The following is a 13,620-nucleotide window of genomic DNA, read 5'->3' as shown; positions in this document are numbered from 1 at the left end:
CAGCTCCACCGACACAGCTCCACCGATGCACCCACCACACAGCTCCACTGATGCACCCACCACACAGCTCCACCGACAAAGCTCCACCGATGCACCCACCACCCAACTCCACCGATGCACCCACCACACAGCTCCACCGACACAGCTCCACCGATGCACCCACCACACAGCTCCACTGATGCACCCACCACACAGCTCCACCGACACAGCTCCACCGATGCACCCACCACACAGCTCCACCGACACAGCTCCACCGATGCACCCACCACACAGCTCCACCGACACAGCTCCACCGATGCACCCACCACACAGCTTCACCGATGCACCCACCACACAGCTCCACCGATGCACCCACCACACAGCTCCACCTACACAGCTGCAGCGATGCACCCATCACACAGCTCCAGCGATGCAGCCACCACACAGCTCCACCGACACAGCTCCACCGATGCACCCACCATACAGCTCCACCGTTGCACCCACCATACAGCTCCACCGTTGCACCCACCACACAGCTCCGCCGATGCACCCACCACACAGCTCCGCCGAGGCAACCACCACACAGCTCCGCCGAGGCACCCACCACACAGCTCCGCCGAGGCACCCACCACACAGCTCCGCCGAGGCACCCACCACACAGCTCCGCCGATGCACCCACCACACAGGTCCACCGATGCACCCACCACACAGGTCCACCGATGAACCCACCACACAGCTCCACCGATGCACCCACCTCCACAGATGCACCCACCACCCAGCTCCACAGATGCACCCACCACCCAGCTCCACAGATGCACCCACCACCCAGCTCCATCGATGCTCCAACTAAGCTCCACCAATGCACCCACCACACAGCTCCACCGATGAATCCACTAAGCTTCACCGATGCACCCACCACACAGCTCCACCGATGCACCCACCACACAGCTCCACCGATGCACCCACCACACAGCTCCACCGATGCACCCACCACACAGCTCCACCGATGCACCCACCACACAGCTCCACCGATGCACCCACCACACAGCTCCACCGATGCACCCACCACACAGCTCCACCGATGCACCCACCACACAGCTCCACCGATGCATCCACCACACAGCTCCACCGATGCATCCACCACACAGCTCCACCGATGCATCCACCACACAGCTCCACCGATGCATCCACCACACAGCTCCACCGATGCATCCACCACACAGCTCCACCGATGCATCCACCACACAGCTCCACCGATGCACCCACCACACAGCTCCACCGATGCACCCACCACACAGCTCCACCGATGCATCCACCACACAGCTCCACCGATGCATCCACCACACAGCTCCACCGATGCACCCACCACCCAACTCCACCGATGCACCCACCACACAGCTCCACCGACACAGCTCCACCGACGCACCCACCACACAGCTCCACCTACACAGCTCCACCGATGCACCCACCACACAGCTCCACCGATGCATCCACCACACAGCTCCACCGATGCATCCACCACACAGCTCCACCGATGCACCCACCACCCAACTCCACCGATGCACCCACCACCCAACTCCACCGATGCACCCACCACACAGCTCCACCGACACAGCTCCACCGATGCACCCACCACACAGCTCCACTGATGCACCCACCACACAGCTCCACCGACAAAGCTCCACCGATGCACCCACCACCCAACTCCACCGATGCACCCACCACCCAACTCCACCGATGCACCCACCACACAGCTCCACCGACACAGCTCCACCGATGCACCCACCACACAGCTCCACCGACACAGCTTCACCGATGCACCCACCACACAGCTCCACCGATGCACCCACCACACAGCTCCACCGATGCACCCACCACACAGCTACACCGATGCACCCACCACACAGCTCCACCTACACAGCTGCAGCGATGCACCCATCACACAGCTCCAGCGATGTAGACACCACACAGCTCCACTGACAGAGCTCCACCGATGCACCCACCACACAGCTCCACCGATGCACCCACCACACAGCTCCACCGATGCAGCCACCACACAGCTCCACCGATGCACCCACCACACAGCTCCACCGATGCACCCACCACACAGCTCCACCGATGCATCCACCACACAGCTTCACCGATGCATCCACCACACAGCTCCACCGATGCACCCACCACACAGCTCCACCGACACAGCTCCACCGACGCACCCACCACACAGCTCCACCTACACAGCTCCACCGATGCACTCACCACACAGCTCCACTGATGCACCCACCACACAGCTCCACCGACACAGCTCCACCGATGCACCCACCACACAGCTCCACCGACACAGCTCCACCGATGCACCCACCACACAGCTCCACCGACACAGCTCCACCGATGCACCCACCACACAGCTCCACGGACACAGCTACACCGATGCACCCACCACACAGCTCCACCGACACAGCTCCACCGATGCACCCACCACACAGCTCCACCGATGCACCCACCACACAGCTCCACCGATGCACCCACCACACAGCTCCACCGATGCACCCACCACACAGCTCCACCGATGCACCCACCACACAGCTCCACCGATGCATCCACCACACAGCTCCACCGATGCATCCACCACACAGCTCCACCGATGCATCCACCACACAGCTCCACCGATGCATCCACCACACAGCTCCACCGATGCATCCACCACACAGCTCCACCGATGCATCCACCACACAGCTCCACCGATGCATCCACCACACAGCTCCACCGACACAGCTCCACCGATGCACCCACCACACAGCTCCACCGACACAGCTCCACCGATGCACCCACCACACAGCTCCACCGACACAGCTCCACCGATGCACCCACCACACAGCTCCACGGACACAGCTACACCGATGCACCCACCACACAGCTCCACCGACACAGCTGCAGCGATGCACCCACCTACACAGCTCCAGCGATGCAGCCACCACATAGCTCCACCGATGCACCCACCACACAGCTCCACCTACACAGCTGCAGCGATGCACCCATCACACAGCTCCACCGACACAGCTCCACCGATGCACCCACCACACAGCTCCACCGATGCACCCACCACACAGCTCCACCGATGCAACCACCACACAGCTCCACCTACACAGCTGCAGCGATGCACCCATCACACAGCTCCACCTACACAGCTCCACTGATGCAACCACCACACAGCTCCACCGATGCAACCACCACACAGCTCCACCGATGCAACCACCACACAGCTCCACCGAAGCAACCACCACACAGCTCCACCGATGCAACCATCACACAGCTCCACCGATGCAACCACCACAGCTCCACCGATGCAACCACCACACAGCTCCACCGATGCAACCACCACACAGCTCCACCGATGCAACCACCACACAGCTCCACCGATGCAACCACCACACAGCTCCACAGCTGCACCCACCACACAGCTCCACAGCTGCACCCACCACACAACTCCACCGATGCACCCACCACACAGCTCCACCGATGCACCCACCACACAGCTCCACCGATGCACCCACCACACACCTCCACCGATGCACCCACAACACACCTCCACCGATGCACCCACAACACACCTCCAACGATGCACCCACCACACACCTCCACCGATGCACCCACCACACATGCCCCCACCACACATGCCCCAACCACACAGCTCCACAGATGCCCCACCACACTGCTCCACCGATGCACCCACCACACAGCTCCACCGATACACCCACCACACAGCTCCACCGATACACCCACCACACAGCTCCACTGATGCACCCACCACAGCTCCACCGATGCACCCACCACACAGCTCCACCGACACAGCTCCACCGATACACCCACCACACAGCTCCACCTACACAGCTCCAGCGATGCAGCCACCACACAGCTCCACCGACACAGCTCCGCCGCTGCACCCACCACACAGCTCCGCCGCTGCACCCACCACACTGCTCCGCCGAGGCACCCACCACACAGCTCCGCCGAGGCACCCACCACACAGCTCCGCCGAGGCACCCACCACACAGCTCCGCCGAGGCACCCACCACACAGCTCCGCCGAGGCACCCACCACACAGCTCCGCCGATGCTCCAACTAAGCTTCACCAATGCACCCACCACACAGCTCCACCAATGCACCCACCACACAGCTCAGACGTGGCACCCACCACACAGCTCCGACGTGGCACCCACCACACAGCTCCGACGTGGCACCCACCACACAGCTCCCCCGTGGCACCCACCACACAGCTCCGCCGTGGCACCCACCACACAGCTCCACCGATGCTCCAACTAAGCTCCACCAATGCACCCACCAAACAGCTACACCGATGCACACACCACTCAGCGCAACCACAGCATCACTGGTTCAAATATGTTCTTTCAATTTTTCAAGCTTTCACGCTTTATTACAAATCACAAAAAGATGTTAATATTTCACTTCTGTTCTTGGATTTGTCACAATAAAAAACACTGAACATAATCTTCACAAATGTTATTTACAAAAGTTTAAGCTATTGCCATTACAAATTAAATACATAATTAAGTATTATTTATTTTAAAAAATTAAAAGCCATTGTTCTTTGTAATATCAATACATCTAAGTCACGTAAATACAAAACATGTTGCATTGCAAATGCTATAGGTGTCACATTTGCGAAAGTTATAACTATTGGCATTGTAAATGATAAAGCTATTAATTCAGCTATTTTAAAAAAAACACATAAATAAAAATAATTCATTTATAACACCAATAGCTCAAACTTTCCTAATGCGAGCCCTATTGCATTTCCAATGCTTGTTCTGGATATAGTTTTCCTGTAAATTTTCGATATGCTTGACGTTTGACAAATCATGGTTAACTGCGCTTTAGCCACTTGTGGGACCCAGCTCATATTCTGTGTGAGTTTGATACCCAGATAATCAAACTCGGTCACTATTTCTAGTTGGTCACCGCCCACATACAGATGCTTCTTGCACCTGGTCTTTAGACTAGATGGAAAAAGTGTGAGCTCTAGCAGGGACCACCTTGTATATTAATCCACAGCGGATGTACACTAGCCTCTATCATCCACAGGATCCCTATACAGAAAAGATGACAGTTCAAGTTCCTGGTTGTGGAGGTCACTCCTTCTCCTACCTAGCAGCGAAGACACGGAACGAGCTACCCTTTCATCTACTGGCCGCCCCATCCCCTCCAGAGTTCTGAAAGTATCTGACGACCTGGCTATTGGGCTAATCACCTGAACCCTGCCAGCGTCTGGATACCCTCATGGTTGACAAGTAGCGCTCTACAAATCTACTGATTAATTGATTGTCCTCACTCACCATGTTGTGCTGCACAAGATAGCGAATGGACTCCCGGATGCCAGAGCTGATCATATTGGAAGTGTAGCCAAGGAAGATGGTGCAGCCGCTGATCTCTCGATTGTAGCAGTTGAGGTTGATGTCATTCTCATTTTCTTTGCTGAGTGGCTCCAGTTTCTTTTCAATCTATAAACAGAGGACAGGCTGTCAGTGCTGCCCATATATATGCATCCTAGATGCATTACATCTCATATAAGAAGAACTCGGCCCAACCCATAAAGGAACACCACAGAATGATTTGAAAGCAAGCTCCCTAAGGAGAAACCCATTACACAGAGCACCAAGACCACTACGCATCCCAATGATTAAAGCTTCTCGTATCGGTTAGGAGGCAAGCCATACGTTGCCCTAAGTACACCATAGTCTTTGTACAACTACCATGGGATCGAATAATAAAAAGTACCACTATTCTACCCCACTCCTCTTGAGTTAACACAAGTGAACTAAAAGTCTCACTCTTCTAAACTATGACAGACCCTGTGTCAAAAAGAGCACAAAGAGTTTCTTTGGGTACTGTATGCTAAATGGTTTTCAGCAAGTCTGTCATAATGTAGAGGGGAGAAAACACCAATCTGACTGCTGCTTAAGCCACAGCCCTCAACATACACCCACACCTGGAACAGAAGATCCTTAAGCATCATCAACAAGAATGCAGCACAGACTGCATTTCTCATCCACCGAATGGCGAGAATAATCACCAAAAAGCTACCCCGCTATAAAAGGGACATGAGGGCAGCTCATGGGCACTGAGCACTTAAGGCAAACAGTTTGGGCCCTGAAAGGGAGCAGTGGCTATGCAATACATAACAATACACTTACTTAGAATTATTGATTGTTATCTTGTCAACAGAGGAGGCTCTAAGTCACATCACAGTGAAAGCAAACAAATCTAGCGTTAACAATATCATTCAAAGCACAGAGTGAAAAACTTCTCCTTTGTTACCCATCTACAAGTGTATGTTCTACACTGTTGTCATACACGGTTATCAGCAACACTTTTTGCTAAAAGTTAAAAAGGGGATAGTAAGATGTATGTAATTTAAGTGAAATAGATTTTTTTAAATTTTGAAAATGGCGTAGAAAATATGGCTTCGTTTCAGGCCCGTACATAATAAAGTTAGACAAGCATTGGCAAGGCCAATTGGTCTTGCCTATGTGAGAGCTATTGGCTTTGGCAATGTGTTTTCGCCCTGTTGCAAACGAGTGTGGATGCTGTTCAGCATGGCTAAAAGCTAGTAGGGTGGTGTGGATTTGGGTAGAGTGGAATGAGTAGATTAGGGTGCAGTGCAGTAGGGTAGATTGACATGGAGTGGGGGTAGAGTGGAGTAGAATGGAAGGGGTTGGAGTAGGGTAGACTGGAGTAGGGGAGTTAAGTATTTTAGCATGGTAGATTGGAGTATGGTAGACTGAATTTGGGTAGAAAGAGATGGAGTAGGGGAAACTGGAGTATATTGGGGTAGATGGAATTGGGTACATAGGAGTAGGGTAGAGCGAGAAGTGGGATATATAAGTGTACATTGGAGTGAAGTAGATTGGGGAAGAATGGAGTGGGGTAGACTGGGGTAGACTGGAGTGAAGTCGGGTAGATTGGAGTGGGTTAGGCTGGAGTGAGTTAGATCGGGTGGATTATAGTAGAATGGATTGGGGTAGTTTGAAGTGGGGTAGATTGGAGTGGGTTAGGCTGGAGTGAGGTAGATCGGGTGGATTATAGTAGAATGGATTGGGGTAGTTTGAAGTGGGGTAGATTGGAGTTGAGTGGGGTAGATTGAAGTACTGTGGAGGAGACTGGGATGGGGTGAGGTAGATTGGAATGGGGTATAGTGTGGTTGATTAGGGAGGAGTGGAGTAAATTGGTGAAGATTGGAGTGGGGTAGACCGAATTGGGGTAGATTGGGATAGACTGGGTTGGAGTAGGGCAGATTGGGGTGGAGAGGGGTAGATTAGGGTAGGATATATTGGGGTAGATTGGGGAACAGTGGATTGAGGAAGACTGGAGTGAGGTAAACCGGAGGAAAGAGGAGTAGTTCAAAGTGGAGTGGGGTAGATTAGGGTGTAGTAGGGTATCTTGAAGTGAGATAGACTGGATGGATTATGGTGGGGTAGACTGGAATGGGGTAGATTTGAGTGGAGTGAGGCAGATTGGAGCGAGATAGATAGGAGTGTGGTAGATGGGGTAATGTGAGGTGGAGTAGGATAGAGTGGTGTGGGGTAGATTGGAGTGCAGTAGATTGGAATGGTTTGATTGCGCTGGGCTGGGCTGGACTGAATGGGTAGTTTGGAATAGGGTCATTTGTGGTGGAGAGGGGTAGATCAGAGTGGGGTGGAGATGGGTAGATTTGAGTCGCATGTGGTAATATGGAGTGGGGTGGGGAGACTGGGTAGAGTGGAGTGGGGTAGATTGGATTGGGAAGATTGGAGTTGAGTAGATTGGGTGGCTTAGAGTAGGGTAGATTAGAGTGGGGGGGGATTGGAGTGGGATATTTTGGACTGGGTTGATTGGAGTGGGGTGAGATAGATTGTAGTGGATTGAGTGGGTTAGAATGGGCTAGATTGAAGTGGAGTAGATTGGGTTATGGTGGGGTAGATTGGAGTGGAGTATATTGGAGTACAGTAGAGATTGGCATAGATGGAATGGGTAGATTGGAGTGGGGTGGATTGGTTGGGCTAGATTTGAGTAGGGTAATTTATGGTGGAGTGGGGTTGGGTAGATCAGAGTGAGGTGGATTAGGGTGGAGAGGGTTAGATTGGAATCTGGTAGATTTGAGTAGCATGTCGTAGTAAGAAGTGAAATGGGGTGGAGTGGAGTGGGGTGGAGTGGAATTGGATGGATTGCAGTGGAGTCCAGATTGGAGAGGAAGGAGATTGAGTGGAGTGGGGTAGATTAGGGTGGAGTGGAGTGGGTATATTGGATGGCTTAGAGTAGGATAGATGGAAATGGAGGGGGGCAGATTGAAGAGGAATGGCTGGAGTGTGGTAGTATGGACTGGGTAGACTGGAGTAGGGTGGATTTGAGTGGGGTGAGATAGATTGTAGTGGGGTGGAGTGGAGTGGGGTAGATTGGAGTGGAGTAGATTGGGGTAGAGGTAGACTGGAGTCGGGTAGATTGGGGTGAAGTGGATTAGATAAGAGTGGGGTACGTTTGAGTGGAGTGTGGTAGATTGGAGTGGGGTAGATTAAAGTGAAGTGGGGTAGGTCGATTTTGGTAGAGTGGAGTGTGGGGTAGAGTGGAGTGGGCTAAATTGATTGGAGTGGAGTAGGGTAGATGGAGTTGATTAGAGTGGAGAGGAGTTGGATAGATTGCAGTTGAATTTGGTGTGGAGTGGGGAAATTGAAATGGAGTGGGGTAGATTGGAGCTGAGTTGGGTAGACTGGAGTGGAGTGGGTTGAACTGGGGTACATTGAAGTGGGGTGGAATGGGGTACATTGAAGTGGAGTGGGATAGATAGGAGCATAATGGGGTACATTTGACAGGAGTGCAGTAGATTGAGGTACAGAGGGGTAGATTAGAACAGTGTTGGGTGGATTGGGTTAGACTGAGTGGAGTGAGGTAGAATGCATCGTAGTGGAGTGGATTGGGGTAGAGTGAAGTCAGCAGATTGAAGTTTGGTAGACTGGAGAGTTGTGTAGTAGATTGAGGTGGGGTAGAGGGCAGTGGGTAAATTGGGGTGGAGTGGGGTAAAATGAGTGGATAGATTGGAGTACAGTAGATCGAGGAAGATCGGAGTGGGGATGCGGTAAACTGGGGTACACTGGTGTGGAGTGGGATAGATTAGATTGGAGTGGGGTAGATTGGAGTGGAGGGGCGTAGACTGGCATAGAGCGGAGTGGCGTAATGTGGAGTATGCATGGTTAAGTAACGCCAATTACAGAAAACATTTTCAATTAAAAAGACCTTTACATTTGCGCTGAAATACAGTTTTACTGCACATAAACGATAATATGTGCAAATGTCATTACCTAGTATATTAATGCGTTTTGATCATATTCAAATATGTTTCCACCACATTTCAGAATTACAAAAGATGTGCTCTATTTGTACTAATGCTGATATATTCTGAAACATCAGCACAGTTCGTTTTATTTTGTTGTGTGCTAAAAAAAAATATACCATACCCTCTACCCTTACATGGGTACTCAGCAGGATTAGCACATTTATTTGCTCACTTTGAAATCATAGAAAGAAAAATAAGCACCAAAAGAAAGAGCTTGACATTTGATCTCGGTCTTTAAAAGCAGAGCAAATGTGACAGGCACAGCAAATGTGACAGGTTACGAATAAGATTTAAAGACCTGTTTAAAGAAAGCAAGTCTGTGGAGGAATACAGTAAACAAGTTTTGAGCAACGGGAGAGACGAACTATAGCAAATAAAGCCAGCAAATAGAAAGCCTGAAATGTGAGTTACAAAGCCATTGGCTAGCAACGGGCGGAATTGCATTCCTAGTTTAGCTTTCCGAATGTCCCTAAGATGTCTTTGGCAAACCAGACAGCTGATCTGGCTGGTATGCCTTGACCTAAAAAAGCAGTGGCTTATAAGAGGGGAAATAAATGGTTCTCACCTGCCTAGACGAGATTTAAAACCAATGTTGGAAAAAATCCCACATCAAAGTTAAAGAAGGCCAACTGATAAAGTCAAAGACATTAAAACTTCTTCAAACTGAGTACTGAAGCATCAAATATGCAGGCAATAAGGGCGTTTAATTCCAAAAAGTGCAACTACTGGTTAATCAGCTTTTCACAATGCTGAAATCATTAGCTAACCCCAACCCTAATCCCACACGCTCCAATTATTTATCACTGCAGTAATTCTCTGCTGGCCTACTTCGCAGAGGTGTCTCTTCTGAAGTTTTTAACTGTGCACCTAAGCAGGATAGGTCAATTCCAACTTTTGAATTTAACAGGAGGACAAGACGGGGTGGTGTTGACTGTGGAAAGTACAATCCTGGCTGGCCAGCTCACCTGCAGCCCACTAGTTGGTTGGAAAACGCATGAAAGAATAATGAAGCTTATTGTAATATTCTCTGTAGGGCTGGTAGCACCACAATAGCATTGTAGGCCTCCAACGAGATATCCGCATATAACCAGGTTTATTTTTCCAGGTTCCCTGGTGCTTAAGATTTTACCTAGATGTAATGAAGAGCTGTAATGCACAAGCTTTATGTGGACTATTTTTTCCAAGATGAAAGGTTATCAATGTGGCCCTCTAGTCTGAATCGGTTCCCGATTCACTTGAATTGGTTCAGTTGACAAGCTGGATAAAGTAGGCCAGCTCAGACCTCTCAGAGACTATGAGCCGCTGCCCAATTTGGAACGCGACACTGCTACTGCTTGGAGAACGCAGCAAAAATCCCACTGCAATCTTTTAGAAAACAATTTACCTCTATACAACCAGAATTTATCCATTTGAGCTTACCAGGACATGGCAACACTTCTTATGGATGTTCACTCTTCAATGTGTGATATCATGGAGGATTGGGTCCCTGCTCCCCTTGACCACTCTCTTCAACTCCCCCACAATGGAAAGATACAAGGGTTTCCTATTCAGGAAGAGACATGACTCGCATCTTATATCATAGGCTGCCTAAAATCATTCTTAACAGTTTCTTTTTAAATCCACAGTTGGTCAGCTGTAGAATCCCATAGGTATTTTTTTCAAATATTTTTTTTCTCCAAATAATTCTAATTAGTAAACGTTTACATTCAGACATGTCTTTAGCTGCTAGCAGTTTTGGAACCATCTTCTACTGACTTCACTGCTGTGGTATTTATATTTCTTGGATCTTCAGAGCAGGAGACCTGCTGCTCAGTCGATACAGAGGTCCAAAAATAATAATTGACAGACTTTGAATGAGTCAAAAACTGAGTTCTTGATCCTAGTTTCATTACACACATAATATATATATGTGATCAAGGTCCAGGTCGGACCGAAACGCGTCATGGCGGCATACGGATGCGTGGCGAAACAATTCTGAATAAACAATGAAGCACGAAAAAATGGGTTCCGCGTTTGTCTATCCGAGTCCTTGCTGGTGATTGGATTCCGTGAGATAGAGCACTGGAATATATATATATATATATATATATATATATATATATATATATATATATATATATATATATATATATATATATATATATGGCCCGTGATGAAGGAGTAGGCTTACTCCGAAACGCGTTGGACGGTGTATCAGCAATAAACTGCACCATTGATTGAGGCCACGGCTCCTGTGTCGTTCTTTCCGAAACCGGTAGAAGGAGGACGCGGGTAAAGCGTGCTGATTTGAAGGGGGTGGCTGCCCCTGCCGTGAGCCCGCCGAAACCGAGGCAAGGGTTCAGCCACAATTTTGTGCCGATATATATATATATATATATATATATTAATCAGATTGATGCCTTCTACAATCTGTCGGTCCGCAATGCAGCTTTATGAGAACTTTATTGAAGCAATATCCTCTTTAACTCTACTTCTCAGTTCTGTTGATAATTTCTTTTCATTTTTTCCGCACTTACCAGGAATTTATTTTATGTTAAGGATTGGCACTCAGAGTGTTTCTGATCTACTCCTGACGACGCCACTCTCAGGGTCAGAAGTCAACAATCAGCTAAATAGTACAGTCTTTCAGCCTCCCCAAGGGGTCCAATTTGGACCGGATATGAAAATTCCTGTATAATCCCAGTAAACAAATTGTTGCCAGCCAGTAGGCACTTGTTTTAAATGCTTTGACCGCACTTGTTTAACCTTTGCATTTTACATACACTAGAACACTGCACCACTGCTTGTTTTTTGTACGTGGTATCTTGTTTTACATTATTTTTAATGTGTAATATTTTTCATGTTAGGACATGCTATAAATGGGCACCTTCATTTTTAGGTCAAAACCTACCAGGCAGCGAGGGGTTGCCCCCGGAGGTTTAGAAGACATGGGCACCATGGATAAAATATTATAGTTTAGAACTGGGCGAGGAAGAGAAGGGATTGCTATTGCCACTAGGAGGATCGGGGAAGGAGACTTGATGAATTTAAGTCTAGACCAAACATTGATAGGGGGGGTGAAGTTGGATCTAACCCTTAATGTATGTTCATGTATTAAGTTGCACTCTAACCGAATGCTCTCTTTCAGAGTAACTGCTGCCATACTTTTTGTCCTATGCCCACTACGATTGCCCAGCTACCAATCTATATCGTATATTCATGATTTCCTTGGTTGCAAATTCTAATTACCAAAAAAACAAAAATAATAATAAAATTAAAAAAAACACCTACCAGGCAGCGAAGCTATCTGGTTTGCTGAAGACATCTTGGGGACATTCGGAAAGATTCCCTGGGAATGCATTCCACCTGTTGCTTACCACTAGCTTTTTGGTTTGCAAATCACATTTTCTTGCTTTGCATTTAATGGTTTTATTTTGTTTTAGGCTGTCCAGCTCAAGTTCGTCCCTTCCCTTGCCCAAACTTTATTTACAGTATCCTCCCGAGTGCTCTCTTTCTGTAAACAGACCTTTCGATCTTGTTCTAATCTAGCCAGATTTACAATGCATTCAAAGACAAAGTCAAATGTCAGGCTCCGTCTTCCGTGGGAGCTTGGTGTTTATCTTCCTTTCTCTGACTTCAAAGCGAGAGGTGGGTTGTCTGTAATGACAGTGCGCTACCACATCATGCATACTCTACTTTACCCCACTGAACTCTACACCACACCACTGCACTCTACTCTGCATCATTTACACTCCGCCACTCCACACTAGATACCTGAACTCTACCTTGCACCACTCCACCCTACGCCACTTTAGTTCACACATTTCTACTCTAAATCACTCTATGGAAATGCTCTCTACCCCACTCTACTCTGCATCACTCCAGTATACACCACTGCACTCTACCCTGCACCACTCCAGTGCACTCAAAATACTTTAGTCGGTTTTAAGATAAAACCATAAAAGTTACACAACTCCAATCAAAATAAAAACATGTAAAAGACATACATTTCATAGCAATAGAACATTGATGATCAATCCAATTAAAACAAAGAAGTATATGTACATCAGAGTCGGTAATAAGAATAAACAAGCATTTACAATGCAATGGTCTCATCTTTGTTAAAGTTAGAGCTGTTGGCATTGCAAATGACATTCTTTTCATTTTTTGTTTTTTATTGTAAACATAAATAAATGGTATTGTCATTTACAATGGCAATAGGTGAGCATTAGAGAGTAGTCGAATGTATTAGCAGACAGAGCCCCACACATACAGAGCCC

At 48.8% G+C, this 13,620-nt stretch overlaps 1 protein-coding gene across 3 annotated transcripts in view; it reads right to left on the bottom strand.

Moving 5' to 3' along the window:
- LOC147748189 (deoxyhypusine synthase-like) overlaps window positions 1-13,620 on the bottom strand; it is a 237,855-nt gene that overhangs the window by 132,547 nt on the left and 91,688 nt on the right. For all 3 annotated transcript variants that reach the window (XM_086959106.1, XM_086959105.1, XM_086959107.1), the window contains exon 3: window positions 5,331-5,495. In XM_086959106.1, coding sequence (XP_086815232.1) covers window positions 5,331-5,495 — 165 coding nt within the window. The remainder of the gene's footprint in view (window positions 1-5,330; window positions 5,496-13,620) is intronic.

Source organism: Lissotriton vulgaris, chromosome 1_1 (genome assembly GCF_964263255.1).
Source record: "Lissotriton vulgaris chromosome 1_1, aLisVul1.2, whole genome shotgun sequence".
Classification (NCBI taxonomy): domain Eukaryota; kingdom Metazoa; phylum Chordata; class Amphibia; order Caudata; family Salamandridae; genus Lissotriton; species Lissotriton vulgaris.
Note: the sequence above shows the minus strand (reverse complement) of the source record. Positions and strands in the feature narration are given on the sequence as shown.